Below are 18,514 nucleotides of genomic sequence, written 5' to 3'. Positions count from 1 at the left end.
CACAAATTCCCATTCTATGTAAAGATCTACGAGTTGAATAATTTACAGCGAAATGCAATTGGTATAGCGAGGAATTATAATAACGCAAAAGAGTCGATTTTTTACCTGATGTTGTTGTTTGCTTCTCGAAATGGTGTTAACATTCTTCGGCTGTGCCTCGTAACCTCCATTATGCTGCAACAGAAAAGGAAAAATACTGAATTATACAGGTCCCGCCATGTATATCTACGATGCACTGCAAAGGAACGGGATAGGAAAAAAAAAACAAAAGAAAAAAACGAAAGACCCAAAAAGGAAAAAATGAAAATAAAAAAGCAGTAGTTTCCACGCGTGCACATTAAGGGCGTCGCGAAAGGAAATGGGTTGCCCATCGCGTCGAGCAACGATAACAAATACTACGCGTAAATTATTTCCATTGTTCGGCTGAAAGCAGCTGTTGCGTAAATTCAAGCTGATGTGCGCCACGCGTCTGATAATAAACATCATCGATTCCCAGTGCTTCGATTCGCGTAAATCCCTGGTGGCCTGTGAAAACAAATTTCCGTTCCGCGACCACCCTTGCGTAGGGTGTTTCGATTAAATTTCCCAACGCGAACTCAGTCAGTCGCAATTCTTTCTATCTATTTTATATTATTTATATTTTCGTGTTTATATATTTATCGAAGCGAGAGCGCATGGCGAAAATATGATTTCAATCGAGCGAAACAACACCCACGCACCTCGCTTTCTATATGGAGGGCAGTGTGCCAAACTGTGAACGCAATACGGTGCAAAAGGGTCTCAGTTTCCTCTCGTAGCGGTGTCTCCTCCTTAAGGTTGTTGTTCACCGTGTCCTGGCGCGTGTCACCGCAGCGACAGCAATTTGCTCGCAGCCAAGCGCGCGATAGCGAGCTACTGTTCGAGTTTGTCATGATTCTTCGGATAAAGGACCCATGAAACCATGAATAGAATTCACAACTGCTTCATTGTACGATATTTTGTGTTTACTTTAAGTCTATTTTAAGTGTCGTCACACGGAATTTATAGGAACACGATTTTTCAATTGTCAGAGTGATTTACTGATGCTTAATAATCTTAATAATATTCTCTTAAATGAAATGTACTACGTGCAGAATTAAAGTCGTGAAGGAGTTAGCAAACGTTGCGGCGAAAGAGAATTTCGAAATGTGGCTAGCCACGTGTCGATCGTACGTCGGCGCCGTGACAGGCGTGCTCGTTACGAATTATTCCGCAACATCGGGCACCGCCTTTTCTCTTCCTCCGTCTCTTCTTCTGATCCGCGTGAAACCGCGATCCTCGCCAACCACGGCGATGATTCATGGACGAAAATCACGCCATTAATCCCTCGTTGCCTGTCGAGCGCGTTTCGTCCGCGTTTCCATCGCGCCTCGTTGCTCCGATGCAAAAGAGAGAAAGCGCGGTTGCTTTTCAGATCTCTTACTCTATGTATCTACTTATAGGAACTTCTTGCTCGTGCTAATTTGAACGCTCTTCACCGATACGATCTCCGCCCTTTCCACTTTTTTCTTCTCCTCGAGTTGCCAACCCGCATCGTACACCTGGAAGTATCGGCCTTCGTATCGATCGTTTCGCACGATCCATGGATCTATCGGATCCCACAGTTAAAAAATACCACGTATCAATTTCGTTTTAATTCCCCGTATCTGACTGCAATCTCAAGGTCATCGTATCTTCCACCCTCGGCTCAACTATCTCGATCCTCTATGTATTCTTGACAAGCAGTTTCTCGCGGGGAAATTTCTGTACAACCACCGGTAAATCCTTCCCCTTTCGTTTCTTGTAGCCCAGACGGGCTTGCGAAGGGGCGACACTCGAATAGTCAGTGAAAAACTGTCGTAAGAAAGCTTCTGGGTGTCGTGGACGAGCGAGGATCACGCGACCTGGGTCAACCGGCACGAACGTCTGCGCCGCACGGGAGCCGCCCCGGCGCTGCGGCCGCACAGAGGGATGAAACCCTGCATCTCGGCTACGGAGAATGTTTAAGGGGGCTTGAAGAGGGTTGCGGGGCGAGAGAACGCGACACGTAACCATGGAGATGGCAAGCAGCGTCCCGAGTTTGCACGCAGGCCTGGTCCTGCGCCGCGGGCTCTACAGGATCGCACGAGTTGTGCGCGGCACAAGGGAAAAAGGGACGAGGAGAGTTCGGTTATAGGTCGAGTGCCACTCCCTGTAAATATAATTACCCCGCGAAATTGTCGCACGCCCGTGTAACACGATGCCACCTTTGCGAACTTATTTGCCGTCTCTCCTCGTGTTCGCAGTGTTGGTTCTTGCATTGTGGATTCTTTATCTGGTGCTTTTCTAAGGAGCAAATGGGGTTAGTGGTTTAACGCGTTTTCCGCGGGATTATTTAAAAAAATAGCGCTTAACAGGCTTTTTGAAGGGTTTCGATTACGCTGTGTGTATTTTCGTTTCTGAAGAGATAAGTGAGTTAGTAGATTGAACGGAGTTTGTTTCTAGCACGATAATTTGAAAAAAATGTAGTTTAACAATTTTGTCACATGTATTTACGTTTCGTCTCTCAGGTTCTTTCACTTTTTTTTTTTTTTTTTTTTTGCTTTCTATGGGATAACTCAGTTGGTGGAATATTAAATGGAGAGAAAGTTCGTTTTTAGCACGGAAAATAAAAAAATATGAAGAAATTGAATTTAAAATATTTCGAGATTTTTGCATCTATCTTTCTATCTCCTGCTTTTGAGGAATAAACAAGTTAGAGGTAGATTAAATACGAGGAAAGTTTATTTCAAAGAAATCCAATTTAATAATTTCCTGAAAACGAAGGGGAACTTTATATTTCGCGTGTAATTTCAAGAAATTCGAATGTTTTCCAATGGAAATATTTTGAAATAATTCAACTAGACGTTTCATGTGTCTTAAATTGAATTGCCACCATTCGAAGGAAGTAATAATGTCGTAAAATTTCAATATTGTTCCGAAACAGAGATTTCTATTAAAACTTGATATTGTTCGATTTTCAGCTGGTCTGATTCATTTTAAACTTCCACAAAATTAATAATACGTGGAATTCGTCTTATACGGTCACTTCTGTCGCAGTAGATCAATATATATTTTGGATCTGGCAGATTCGATTAAAATTTTATCGCGTTTCACGTTACAGCGAAACCATAAAAGATTGGATGACTTTTGAAGAAACGTCTTCTAATATTTTATGCGGCAACAAAAATGCCGATAAATAGAGACTAAATTCAGCGACAGGCGTAATATTTCTCGGTTCGACACTGACTAAATAGCATTTTAGGTATTCTCAGTAACACCCTGCGTAGAACAATGGCGCAATTTTTCTTGACCGCTCAAAGACATTTAGCACGAATTGAAATTAAATTGGTCACTGGCTGTTTCTGCTCGAGCACGGCCGACATGAAGAATATTTTACGAAGCGATAAATCACTTTAACTAGTCCATAGGCTTTCGCGGGTAGAACACGTTTTACCAGGACTAGATAGCTGGGATAAATAGACGGGTGTCCTTGTCCGGCGAGTGGCGCGAATAAAGATGCGAAACGTAGTAATTCAGATTCACGGTATCGATAATTTAAGTGGTAACCACGAAAATACCAACTCGAGGGTTAAATAACCATGTGATTCTATAAACTTGCCTGGCAATGTTTTCATGCCTCGTGTAAGCCTTTGGAGCCGAGAAACCGATAAATCAGCCGGCAAATTTTACATCTAAATTCCCAGAAGCGGATATACATTATGCAGAAGAAAAACCTTGAATATTGTAATCTGCTGTGCACCGTAAAAAAATATTCAGCTACGGACTACAATTTAAATGAAAAGTATTTAAGGACAGATCAAAGATAAAATTCTTTGGACGGAACGCGGTCCGATTCCAAGAAAATAAATTAAGGACAGAGTATATTTTTGATTGCTTTATAAAGTTGAAACTTGTTTCTTAATGGAAATGGCAGGCAAGAAAAGGACATATGGAAGGGAGGAAATTAAATAAGATTCGTATTCGTGTGAGCAGAAATATCGTGCGTTTTTGCACGTAACAGTTGGCGAACTTCTATACAGCAACGATATTTTAATACGAAGAATAGGCAATACAGCGGACGTCGTCGCCAGTCAGATTGCTTAGCTGGCGGCTCGGGTTTCGAGAATTGGAAACGCTTCTGGCCCCTGTCACCAGCTTGAAAGCAGATGAAACTTTAAAAAATGCAAATTCTCGCCAGGAAATTCGCATATTAAATTCGAGAGTCTCGAGTGTGTTTCTTTCGTGACGACGTCCAACCTTGTTCAATGCTAATTAGCCACGTCAACAAATGTAATTTAATTTTAGTCACGCGTGACAAAGACATGCCATTCAAACGCAATAGATATAGAATCTTTCAAAATATGAATCGTTCAAAAGTATCAAGACACTTACTTATTTTTAACAAGATTCATTTTAATTACAAAATTACACATAAATCAAACTGTAATTTCATCCACAAAAATTTCATTCATACCTATCTATAAACAGAATATCATAACGCGATTAAACTCACTTCTAAAACTATTTCGCTACTTGGCAAATTTCTCATCTTCAGATTTTTCATTTCTGTGTTATAAGTTAGGTTAAGAAGATCTTTCTAGTCTGGCAGAAAATCTTTCAACGCTAATGCAAGCATTGACATTTAAATAATAAATGTAATTGATTGTATGCACGTATGATTAGAAAAAGTTACTTATGGAAAACGATTGTTTGTCATTGACATTTTCTATTGAATATATGGAAAGTTTTGACCAAGAACATCGAAGATACGATTAGAAGAATGTGTTACAAGTAAACGTGATACTGTCTGTATCTCGTGCAACGTAACGAACGAAATAATCAACGAGAAGGCAAGCTGCTTCGGCGGAAAGACACCCGATTGGCTAATACCGGCTTAATTGACTTATGCCCCGCAACAAACCGCGCATTACGATTGAGAATCACGTCGAACAGTCAACGAGAGCACAGCTGCGGAGGAATCAGCTCTCACTTCGACACAGTCGTGACCGGTACCATGATGAAAGAGTCAAAATAACATTGACGATCGGCGAAGTCACGTCGCGTTGCATTAATGGATAAATTATTGCGAAATTGTATGATGAAAATTGTAGGCGATAGGCTTCCGAGATATTTGAAGATTACCGAACCGTGTGAAATTCTCGTGCGCTATCTCTTGATATTTAATTCGAAACTGTCTAGTTTGTATCCGTTTGCAAGCAAAGTAAAATTCCTGCTCGTTTCGCCTACTTTGAAAAGATTCTGGCGAGTCATAATTACCTAATATCCCGGCCTTTGAAAGTTGGAGGTGCCAGGTATTACTACGAAACTTTCCTTTTCTTCACAGCGAAGTTTTAGTTTAATAAAAATTGGACTGGACAAAAATTTGAAAATTACGATATTTGGAAGTCTGAAAATCTGAATATCCGAGAATTTGAAAATTCGAAAATCGGAATATTTAAAACATTTGGAAATTTGCAAATCTGAATATTGAAAAATTGGAAAATTTAAAAGTAATCCATCAGTGATAGACACATGCTTTATTAAAGATAAGGTATTCGAAACTCGCAACGAATGCATAAAGGAAACAATAGGTACAACATTGCCCGCATCCTTGACTCGAGACAGGAAGCCTTCTGCCACGAATACGACACTCATACATACGTGTTCTCGTCCACCTAATGACCGATACTTACGCAACTGTTGCTTTTTACGCGAACGAGTAAACACTTTTTCTTTCTAAGACCGCTCGCGACGAGTTCTCCTATGACCTCACAGGAAGTGACAACCTTCTCGTTCATCGTTATAAATATCCATTCGCGTACATCGCAATCTATACATGCAAACATCCGAAGAAGAAAGCGAATTCTTTACCTCCTTTTCTTTTTTTCTTCATTCTTTTTCTTCTTCTTTGTCGCGCGGCCTCCGCGAGTTTACGTAAACCTATGATCATCGTAAGCGCAATATAATACCCGATAGAGATCGTAGAGAACTCGGAGGAAGCACGCATTTTATCTAAAGAAGCGTCGCTTTATCTTTGACCCATGACTCCTCGCGTGAACCAGCCGGTTTTACCCTCTTCTCGATCTCCACAGTGGACACGATCATCGTCTTAGAAATTTATGAACGCGTGACAAATTACTTTATTCGTCCGTACTTCGAGAGTCGTTTGAAAAAGCGAGAAAAAGTTGTTAGTTTGATCTTTACACCAGGATTCGTAAATACCAAGCAACTACAGTGGCACGCGAAAGTATTTTGACACTGACCATAGAAAACTTTGATGTATATACCGTATATATGTGATATAAAACATTTTGAAATATCTTTAGCAGTGATATGAAATACGGCTGTCAATGTTATATTGGTCGTATTGGAAACCAATCGGGAAATGTATATTCTTGTAGACAGAAATTATTTACAAGAGTGATCATCTTATAACAGAATAAATGTGTCAAGAATTTCGGTTCACTTCTCTAAATTGCTTAGAACCTTGATTCGTTGATTGCTTTGTGCGATATGTTACTCGTTTTATTAAACCGTCTGACACATCTTCGTTGAACTAACGCTATCCTAGACATTCCTCTCAATTACCAACTAGCCTCACTTTCCATTTTGTTAATTTTTATTAATGTAGAAATAAATATAAATTGTACTTGTCAACGAGAGCAAAACGATATCGGAGTAAAACTTTGGACGAGAATTTGGAGAAGCCAGAGCTGCTGAAAATGGAGACCAATCCGTAGTTTTCGAATAAATGATTTCCAAGATTTCAGATTAGATTACTCATGAAAACTGGTCAGGAGCAACGAGAAATGTTCATAAGTAACCAACTCGATGTCCGTGACCGAATCATTCTCGATGCCAGTTCCGACTTCACTCTTGGACTCTGGCCAAATATCGAAATTTTCTTCCTCGTAACGTACGACCTGCTGTATCTTGTACGATCACGAAGAGAAAACGTAAAATAAGGAGAAGTTTCTTTATTAACCTCGGTGGAAATTCTTTTCGGATGATTGTTACTTCGTATGGACTTCGATCAAACGACCCAGTGTTTGAATTTAGTTCACGTTCGCAACTTACGATGTAGAAACTAATCGAATCACTTGCACGTGCTTTTGTTTCAAGTAATTTTTATCCTCGATTGAAAACAGTAAAAAATTAATAAAAAGTTTCTACGATTACCATTGCAATTACTATTATCAAAGTTCAAGGTCCGCATGAAGCGATGAATCTTTTTAAATGCTATTTATATGACAGACTGACGTCAACGAGCAAAAATACTTCTAGCTCTCTCAAATGGATTAACTTTTCAAAGTACAACGATAAATCAAACAGTTTGTCGGCGATGGTAATGACGTTGTTTCGACGATGACTTATTAAATTCGAGGCAGCAATTGTGTCAACAATGGTTGCTATATCGGTTTGCTCTGAAAGTTCGCGACGTGGTTGCCAGTCGAGCATGGAAATATACTGCAAGGAGCGATTAAAAATGCGGGATTAGATTGTATGAATTAGTATGGCATCTGGTGTTCACACACATGTTCGCGGTATACGCGGAATCATAGAAATTGCTTACTACTGCTTGTCACAATCTGCTGAAATGACATGGCTCGCCTACTTCGTGCTCCAACTGGAAGAACACCTAATAAACCTTGAGTGAAACTCTCTTGTCTTCTTCATTTTTAATTATCATCATTCGTTCGCCATCTGTTACGAGTAGCGATAAACAAATATTTTAATCTTCAGTTATAATATATGCAATGGTATATTTGTAGTATATAGTTAGCGTAGTATATAGATGTAATTATACGTAAAATTTCGAATTAAATTTTTCCTAATATTTCTATAATTGAAACTAATGCCGATCTTCGCTGTTGAATCTCGTAAATCCATATCGATATGAGTATGCGTTTAAGCGATAGGAACTAAAACATTTTAGTTATCGTTGACAAGTAACTACGGAATATTTTGTATCGAAATACGCGTTACGCTTCTATTTCACGACTAACAAATGATAAACTGTTTGCAGACAGGGAACGCTGATCGACAGGGCGAAGAAAAATCGACGCCGACGAAGCATTCCCTCCTTCTTGAATAACACCGTTATCAACTTCCTGATATACAAAGCTCGTGTGAGTTGGCAGTTTCAATGAAAAGCTCCTCGTGCATCGTAACGTCTCGTATCTTGTCCATGGGCAAAGAGAAGCTCTCGCGAGCCGACGTAAACGAGGCACCTTGATAAATTTCTTTCTTTGAAAAACGACCCATTCGACTTGCGATCGGAGAGGAACCGATGGATCGAACGTTCTCGACGTTATTGAATCAAGTTTCGAAAGCAAATAGGTGCAATAAAATTGCGTGTATCGCGTGCATGCATTGGGAACCAGATATGTCGCGTCAAGTCGATGAACTTGAGGACTCAACGAACTGGTACCTCGCGAACAAGACCATACACGTGCTAAACTGGTTTCACCGCCGGTGCTCCTCGATTCCGTCTGTTGTACCGTAGTAATCGACCACGACATTAGGCGCATACACGATTCGCCGAACAAACGGAGGCAAATCGCGGCCGACCTGCCTCCGTTTTCCTTTTCGTTCACCGCGGACCATCAATTAGCAGCCAGGCGACAACTTGTCGTTCGTAACCGTAAATAAACGCCTCCACGATCCTCAGCAACTGCTCGTCTGCCTCTCCTACATGGTTTCGCTACGTCCAGTGTACGTATGTATATTAAAAATTTACATCTATAGGCTCATCTGTGTATCTGTACAGCGGACAGTCGACTTTCGAGTGTCACTGAAGAGACACGTGGGCCAAATGTTTGTACCAGTGCGTTTCACAGTGAATACAAATAAAGAGGATACATGCTCCTTACGTTTTACCGACGGAGACAGAGCAGATTCTTTCATTCATCTTCCTTTTATCTTTCATTCACGACGAGACAATCTTTACACAAATAATATCAAAGTGGACGTAACGATCGGCTCGTGACTTCTTATACGCTGATTAAAGAGAATGCACGTTACTCGTATCTGTAAATTTCTTCTTTTAACTATTGTTTCAAAGATAAATTTCAATAACACGATAGTCTATCAAGCGTATAGGATCGTGTCTGCTTCTGTTCGCTCGGTTCATGTAATAAAATCTTTCACAATAACGATTTCTTATTGTTTGTTTCAAACAATGTACAGTTTATACACATATATGATTTCACAATGATGAATTTTCTACGAAAGATACATATATAATTTTCCTTTCTCGACATTGCTTATTTTATTTAGAAGCCGATATATATTATTGTGATGCATTGCGACGGTATGCAAGCAAATACCGTTTATCTAATCAATTATACCGTTGATAAAATCATCGTACTCGTATTATCTCGTCGATCTACCCCAACCAGGCGGGTGTGAACCGATCGTTTCCACCGCATTCCGTCCTTCGAGCGCTCGCACGCCCTGCTCTCGGATTACAAGCGCTCACATGATACATGTGTACTTCCGCGAAAGAGTCACTCGATGCCGGTACTCCTTCGCCTTCGTCTACGTTTTGCAAAAGCAGGCGACAACGACGCTTCCTGATTCTCGCGTTTCCCTCGTGGCGGTTTCATGCGGACGCGTCAAGAAACGCGCGATCCATCACGACCTACGAAATCAATCATCCAGGGCATTCTACTGAGAAAATCGACTAGGATTCTGTTTCGTCAGCCGATCTTTACTTTCATCAATAATTCCTGACATCGACTCATGGAATGAATTTTTGTTTCTGAACAAATATATGCAAAATGTATAAATTAAATTTGCATAAATTTAATTTGCGAATGGAGATTTGATCTGAAAATGATGGCAGTACTTGCATATTATGAAACTTTGAGTGAAATCAATAGAAGAGAACAATCTGTTAGGTTGAATTCTGTTTCATAGTTTATTCACGAAGAATATCAAGCGAAAGACTATCAGGAAGTTTTCGGATAACGATGAAGATGAGAGGTAGTCTTCAAAATTGTTTCCATCTTTTCTTTAAATTTTTAATCTCGTTATTATATATCGTTCGACTTTTGTTAATATTTTTAATCAAAACTCTATGAAAAGATTATTTATACCTGTTTATTAATAATCTCACGAATTTTTCAAATTGCTAATTAAAAGACGAGCTTTCGTTTTAACTTCCCAGCGGAATATTAAATGTTGACTCTTGTAACGTAGTAAAATTTCGTTCTCGACACAACGTATTATAAGTTTTCGTGTTAGGGTTGTTTGTAATAATCGAATAATCCATGGTAAAATAAATGCTAATCGTGTCCAGTTAGCGAAACGCTGTATCAATAAATCGAAGCACGAATTAATCGATCGAGGTGTGGCACAACTGATCTCACTGTCCCTTCCACCTTATCTTTGTTCCATCCTTCTTTTTCCGTTTCGATCAACAGCTACGAATATAAATATGTATAACAGCATGCCTCGATTAAGCTTAATGCACGCTAATGCACGCTATATTCTAAATTGTAGAATGTTTAAACACAGTTCGAACCACCGGCAGTCTCTCGTAATTCAATTTAACCGAGCAGCACAAGTTATAATTTACTTTCCGTAATGCGGTTTCCGCGGCGAGTTTCGCCTCGGCCACGGCCTCGGCCGGGAGAGCACTGGTCGCTTAATTTGTTCGAGAACTTGTAACTATCTTGCGTCGACACGTTCCTGCTCCGGTTAATTGTTAGTCGACTCGTTTTGCACGTCACAGAGCTGCATCGGCCACCCTGAGAGAGCCGAATACAACTTTCCAGAGCTACAAACGGAAACTCGTGTTACTTCGATTCAACGCGAAGGTCGGAGAAAAGTCCGAATTCGGGGGGAAGTTTGTACCGGGATCAGAGTTGGCGATACCCTTTGGCACAAATTGCGAACGGGGCTTCGGACGAATCGCGTCCAAACACCGAGTTTTCAAAGGGAAAGTTTGGAATTTGTGGCACACAGGAGATAATACACGAATCGGATTAAAACTTCTAATTTCCTTTTCGTGTAAAGACATTTGGATCGTGACCGTATTTTTTTTTCTATATTTCTTTCTTTTTCCTTTTGCCATTCCGCGGAATCTTCGTGCCGCCCTTTGGGAAAGAAGGAAGTTTCGAAACCGGCACTCTCGGGATTCGAGGCACGGGGGAATTTAATATGCGCTCGCGTCCTCGGCCACAAAGCACGTTCGACCGCTTGCAACGCGGATAGCAAAAGACGTCCCACAACAGTCGTTTATGGTATCTAATCTCCCAGTGACAGACGTTTCTCCATGCCTTTTTCCCGCGTGTGTGAAAACCCGTGTTCGGCTGAAAATTCCGCGCCAGGGTAAACGCGTTCGCCGCGATAAAGCTGAACCAAGAATAGATAAATAACGTAAGGCGCCGGGAGGTCGCGATACGTATTCGATACATATTCGCGAATCGTGCGAGGAAGTTCGTTTTATGAAAATATCAGAACGATCACGGTATATTTTCAGTACATTCTTGACAAGTTTATGCCGGAGATAACGTTTGAAATACCGATGAATTGTAAAAATTATCGTTGTTAGAATGGTAATAAAACAAAGAGTACAACATGTAATACGGTACGTATCGAGTTTCGATATTTAAATATTTTGATAAATAGCTATTATTAGCTATACTTATATCGTAATTCACCATGCGTTCTCGAACCATGACATCTCGAAGCCCTAATGCGTCAACAAGTAATCTACGGTTTCATAATGTTGATGGTTTTACGAGCGAGTCGATATAAATGTTTACGTATTCATACGTAACGCGGATAAAGTTTTGAAAGATCGTATTGAAGTTTGTATTTAAATGAGCGCTAGACAGTTTTAGGAGCCTGCGTACATAAAGGCAGGCTTGACGACGCACGGTCTCTATATTCTATTAATATAACAATCGAAGATAAACGTAACGAACAATTAAATGCCGATGAACCGCTGGAAACGATGATTCTTGCTCGACAAAAGAGTCACGATGATATTTCCTCTTTTTTTACGATGATATTCCAGACTCGACGAGGATGTTGAGAATATTTGTAGCATCGTGTGTTTATTGAAGCAATCTCTATTTCAAGCGTGTTACACGACAGAGGAATTTCTTAGAACGACGTTACATCCGTTTCACTTACATCATTCCATGGATAGCTTGCCGGGCGAACCGTCGTTAATTATCCATCATTCGCCCGTCATCGCTTCGATCAACTTTTCCAGCCGGTTCACCGGCGAAATTCTCATCCAGCTATGAAAAAACTCACCGTGTACGTGACGTGATAGTTCCGTTGATGCACGTCGCCGTTACACTGAACGGTAGACAGCATGTTGACAGCTGTCAACCACGAAAGAACTGACTGACGATCAATTTTCGTGCGCACTCGAAACTCACTCCGACACCAGGATCGACGATCGTAATACGGTCATCATTTTCGATCACGCTCTTCCCTCGATTGGATCATCGCTTCTTTAACATTCAACCGGAAGCGCATACTTATGCCAACGATTTCGTACGACAGTCATTTTATTCCATTCCATTCAGACTGAATGATGAATTTAACTAATTCTCTTGTCTCTTTTAATGTATCGTTTTGAAGTGATAACGAGGAATGGGGGAGTGGGGAGGCGGGGGGAATGACGACACTGAACGATGAAACGGAGAAAGGACGCGGCACGTTCGATGGCAAAAGCCGACGGAACTCGAATGGAGCTCGTGTCTTTCGGATCACGCACGGAACGTATAGGTTTAGGTATACGGAATGCGCTTGCGCGGTGCCCCGGCGAAGGCGCCCCAAGACCACGCTTAGTTTCTTCTTGTTCTCCACTTCTTTCTCCCTGGTCTTTCTTCCTCAACTAGACTCGTCCTTCCTCGCCGCATTCGTAGTCAACCCGTTGATATCTGAATCGACGACCATCAAACAATCTTTGCGCACGCTATTTCAATTTTTCATCTATTTCTGTATCTTTCGACGACCGATTTTACCTTACTCATCGTAAAATTATTCATCGTAAGACTATGATTATTATAAATCTTTGTAAAAAGTTATTTTGCAAAAGTGTAACTTTCGATCAGATGATTTTCCAAACGTAAAATTAACAGTTTTGGAATATAAATAGACCAGAATGTATAAAACGGTACCCTAAAACGAAATTTTGGATCGTGCGCCGAAAGATTCCCTCGTTTCGTTTCTCCATCGTGATCCATGGAAAGATACTTTAAAAACATTCGATTCGAAGTTGGGACGATTGGTTTCTACGATCTCTTTCGGAGATTGAATATTTTGGCTATTCCAAGTTGGATTTTCCGTGGCTATCCTTCGTCCGTCTCCCGAATAGCAATCTTGAGAACTTGGATATTCGAGCTCCATTTGATTTTCGATATTCTTCAATCTTTCTTCCAATTCGCATGTGGGATACCTTGAAAATTTTCTACAGGAAATGACTATCTCGAAACGTGTTTATCGAAACTTCCAACAGAGCACAGTTTATATCCCGTTTTATAGAGGAAAACCCGTGGTGATAAATACTCATGACTTGTTCAGATTCTTTCGCAATTTGTTATATTTACTCGTACAATTATAGCGGATCTGTTCCTCTGCAGAAAATATAGACGGTAGTTTAAAGAATGTGTTTGTTTTCCGGAGCCCATAAACTCATATTTTAGTATCCAAGTTGACAATTAACGTTTAAGATAGAAACCAAAACACGAAATTCCTAGCTGGATTCTAATAAAGTTTAAGAATCTTGCTTTTTACGTACAATTGAGGAACTTCCTGGAAAACGAACCTACGGTAAACATGATAATTCATATTACATGGCAAATTTATAATTGATAGATTAGATCCACGATGAATATTATGAATATTATGAATATTCGGGTTACTTCTGTATTTTCTACTTAAATAATAAAACTACGAAATTTAGATTGAGCAACTTGAAGATACAAAAAATGCATAAAATACGCAATATTCAGAAATACGTAAAACATTCAAAATCTACTATCCTATCCTTTTATATATCCTACTATTTTAGTTATATTTATATATATTTATATTTTATTATGTTTGTAAAAATTGAAACATTTCGTCTGGTGAATGTTCGTTTTATTTCCCTAATTGCATAACCCTGTGTACTTTAATTAGCATCGGCTAAACCAACCAACGTCATCATACATGGCATCGTCGTAGAGGATAATATTTACGACGATGAAAGTGCTGTGAATTATCGATACGGAACAAAAACGCAAAATATCTCGAATCACTCCTCCTGCGTCGTGTGTTGCAACGATATGTAAATACAAAAAGAGGGAAGAAAGATGATCGCGAGGAACGAGTGGTGATAAAGCAAAGCCAGGATTTTCAATGATTATTTCTTCTTACAGAGACCTCGATTATCGATACGAATTCAATACCGACCATCTTCGTCACTTTTATCGTTTCGAAACCGGTTCGTCTGGCCACAGATCATTTGTCTCGATCCGTTGGATCTTTCCCTCGATCTTGGTGTCGTGTCATCGTCGACCTTGATCCTCGATCGCGTTCTGATTGCTGGCAATTGATCAACGGCGCCTTCGTTAATTCACGAAAACTGGCCCTTACGTATCTCCACGCAACATCCTCTTCTTCTTTGATAATCATACTTGATAATCAATGAAACAAACCGATGATCGATCCTTCAAGAAGAATTAATGTCGCGTATTTAATTAAATGGGTCCCCTTAATTCTGTGAGACGGTTGAACAGATGAATGTATTTCATTGTGGCAACCCAAATGATTCAGCCAAGTCTTCGTTTTTACATTGTTAATCTTCGATCATCGGTGATCGATCATGATTGCTCCCTGTGATCGATATTGGAGAGGTTGATATTCTTGTAGTATCGCTTTCAAACATTTCCATCGTATTTTAATTGCAGATAGACTATGAATGTTTGGATTAAAATATAATCACTAAAAATGTGGAATCTAAATGATGACTCGTGTCGTTGATTTGTTTATTTATTATATATCATAACGGTTACTTTTCATTTTGGATATTTATATGTTCTTTGCTTTCGAGAAATAAATAAATAATTTTAATAGTCGGCAAGGAAAAGAAAATCTAATTCGCCAAATTTTTACAAACTTTCGAACCTCCAAATTTATTAATATTTAAATATTTCAGATATTTCAGATATTCGGAAATTTGCCATCCGAGCAAATTTTTCCTCCTAATGTACGAACTCCACACAGCATTAGCATAAATAATCGTTAAAATCTATCGATTTACTGTAATACCCATTCAGTCATTTACCAAACACTTGCAGTACCGAAGTTTAATTATATATTCATATGTAAATACAGTCGAACATTGGTCGAAGCGTTATCGAATTAACCACACTTCGTCGCAGTTACGCGATAAACGTTTCACCCCGACATGCAAGGGTTAAAATCACACGCAACAATAGAGAACAGGAACCAAATACCACGATAATAATACAGTTCGACACTTTCAACCCATTTCCTGCGGGCATTGTATGAATAGAACTCGATCGCCGGTTTGCCCGCGTCCATAATAATAATAATAATCGTTGGTTAAGTTCCCCCTCCTAAAAAAAAAAAAAAAAAAAAAAACGAAAAGAGAGAAAGAAAAAACGCACGCACCGTGCTCGTGTTTCGCCACCCACGCTGTTTATCGTGTTGGCAAAATACGATAAACGAGAGTGCATGGCGAGAATGAATGTATCGAACAACGTCGATTACAGAAAAGGAAAGGGAGAAAAAATATGGCAGGCAGAAAAAAAGGAGAATCGTTTTACGCTCCACCCATTTGAATTCTTTATCGACTTCACGAATCTCCGGCGTAATTAGAAGATACCGAGACGCGTGTTCGTCCAAGATAGCCGGTTTCCACGTGAGCCTTTGCCATTGAAACGAAACCTCCAAACGGCCGAATGATATTTTACGACATGTTTAAATCTTTTTTATGCATATGGATGTCACACGGGAGAAACGAAATTCGCATCGCGCCCGCCGGGATGATTGCATTCGTTCCGTGCAATTTTGAATTGCGCGCGAAATGATAAAGGTAATGATACGGTCCTATTATGGATGATATTCGAAAGGTAGTGCTCTGCGTGTTAATATTCCATGATATTTGTAGGTTGGAATCTTTGGAAATTTGGTTGCCGGAATATCTGAGATTTGAGAAATTAAAAGTTCGATATTTCAAAGATATGAACACTCGAAGAATCAAAACATATACGAACTTAGCGATCGAAAAATTTTCTGATCCAAATTGAAAAATGTTAATTTGAAGATTTTGAAATTCGAAAGCTTGAAAACTTAGATCTTGAGAGCCCGAAAATTCCGCCGCTAAGAAATACAATGTTCATCCTCCCTCGGCAAAAACAAACCTTTAATGGCCACCAGAGAATTACTGAGACATCAATGCACCCTAAGTAACGCGTTATGACCAATATGTTTTCAAAACGCCCGAGCCAAGTTTTAAAAGGCAGCCACACTGAATAACCGAGCAATCTTAAGTCACTGTTCGAAACCAATTAGACCATCCATATGCAAAACGATCTTCAAAGTAATATGCTTTGTCGCTCGTTTATATTTCGAGGAGATTCGCGAATAGCGGATAGGGTGGCGCTGGAACATTTTTCACGCTACCAGCGCGAAATTCAGCGGAGGAACGATACATTAATCGTTGGCCAGATCGGTGTGCGCCCGTGGCGAGAGGTCCGGAGATGTCTCGCATCGGTTCATAAATTTCGATGCACTTAGAGAACGCTCGCAGCCATACTTTTGGTACATCGAATCGTTTCAAACTTGGTGGAAAGGGTTTGAACTGGAGTGGACCCAGACGATGGCAGAGACGATTCGGCACACGATGACAAATCGTTCACGGGAAAGAATTCCATTGATCCAAGTGCGAGCGACGACGCACGAATAAAACTTCCGATCGTCGTGAATCTCTGGCTACGAAAGTCCGACGTGTATATGTCGCGCGATACATATTCCAAGAAGTTTTCGTCGATGCTTGAGGAAGCGGGTGAAAACGTTTGGATCTCAAGTGTTCCGTAAACTGAAACTAGATTCCAGGAACATGCGTACTGAAATGTTACGTTCAAAAGTAAGAGACGCGAAATCTTTGAAAACAAGAAAAGAGGAACATTGTAGTCGTTTTAATCCTAGTTTGGACGATCTTTCGAACTATCGTACTTTGCAACGAAAATATAACGAGACTTTTTGAATATCTTCATCCAATGTCGAAGTTTATACAAAAGTTTTACATATTAAAGATTCAGGCTTATCTATATACTTATTAAATAATAGCTGGAATATTATGGTTGTGAATGTCGACGTGAAGTTGACGTAAAGTTTTGCTGATCCTTCTCATTTATAAGTTATAAATCAAGATCCAAATTTTTATTGAATCTCTTTAGAAAACTAATTATTTCTATCTTATTGGACAAGTTCAAGATTAACGGAAGATTGTTCGCATCTGTCCGAGATTTTATTCCAATTAAATGACAAAATTACAAACGATGTTTATTCCATTGATCTTCCTATAATCTTACTGTAATCCATCATACATCGTATAATCCTCTTTGGAAAAGTATCACGTGAATTTCTCTCATAATTTCTTTTCAAAAATAGATTATCCAGAGGAAGCAGACTCTCATCGATAAGATAATGCATTGACTGTCTTTCGAATGGAAACAAAGTAAACTTCAAGGATTAAATGCTCAGTCCGCTTTGCTAAAACGTTCGAGGAGAGAACTAAGAACGAGTGGAGAAGCCGCACAAATCTTCCAAGTTCGCTAAAGACGCCGTAATCCCTAAATCAAGACGAAGGATCACTCGCACGATGAATCCATTTATTTTCCAATTTGTTGGCCTTCGCCCAATTCTCCACTGTATACTTCGATACTGGTCCGATAAGTTTCACGTTAAAGTCGCAAGAGTTATCGCAGACCTTCGTATTCTTTACAAAATAACGGTCAGTGATCGAACCAACGATACACGTGTCACTGTACTGGTGAATTTTTAGTGAATTTTCGTATCTCTGCTCGACCTGCTAGAGTTCTGCCAATATTTTGAAATTTCTCCGACATTGTGGTAAGAAAAAGCCATTATGATCACGCGAATAAAACTCAAAACAGATCTGCAAATGTATATAGAGGTTACAACATATGCATAAATCTCGTGTATTTAATTTTCAAAATATCGATCTTCGCGTCTTAAAACTAACACTTTTTGATTCTATTCGTGCAAAAATCATACGTTATAAGAAAGAGTTACAAATTCGGTGTGTCCCAAAACGAAGTTGAGCTCTTTTGCGTATAATCAGCTTTGGCTCGTGAATAATACGTAGGTGAATATATTAAATTAAATGAAATTCCGATCGAATAGTTGGAGGCAGCTTGTTTGCTGAAGCATAGTAACAGAGAGCGAGCACGTCTAAATTTAACCGGAAGTTAGAGGTAGCCGATAGTATGAG

General features: G+C 39.7%; 1 protein-coding gene across 14 annotated transcripts in view; it reads right to left on the bottom strand.

The window, feature by feature from the left end:
* By (focal adhesion protein tensin) overlaps positions 1-18,514 on the bottom strand; it is a 181,172-nt gene that overhangs the window by 54,705 nt on the left and 107,953 nt on the right. For 12 of the 14 annotated variants that reach the window (XM_072011589.1, XM_072011587.1, XM_072011586.1 and 9 more), the window contains one exon: positions 106-174. In XM_072011589.1, coding sequence (XP_071867690.1) covers positions 106-174 — 69 coding nt within the window. Of the gene's footprint in view, positions 1-105; positions 175-719; positions 927-12,291; positions 12,733-18,514 lie in introns of those variants that run through there. The other 2 variants (XM_072011596.1, XM_072011595.1) reach the window with 2 other exon arrangements.

Source organism: Bombus fervidus, chromosome 10, assembly GCF_041682495.2.
Source record: "Bombus fervidus isolate BK054 chromosome 10, iyBomFerv1, whole genome shotgun sequence".
Classification (NCBI taxonomy): domain Eukaryota; kingdom Metazoa; phylum Arthropoda; class Insecta; order Hymenoptera; family Apidae; genus Bombus; species Bombus fervidus.
The sequence above is the reverse complement of the archived record's forward strand: the minus strand, read 5'-3'. Positions and strand labels throughout refer to the sequence as shown.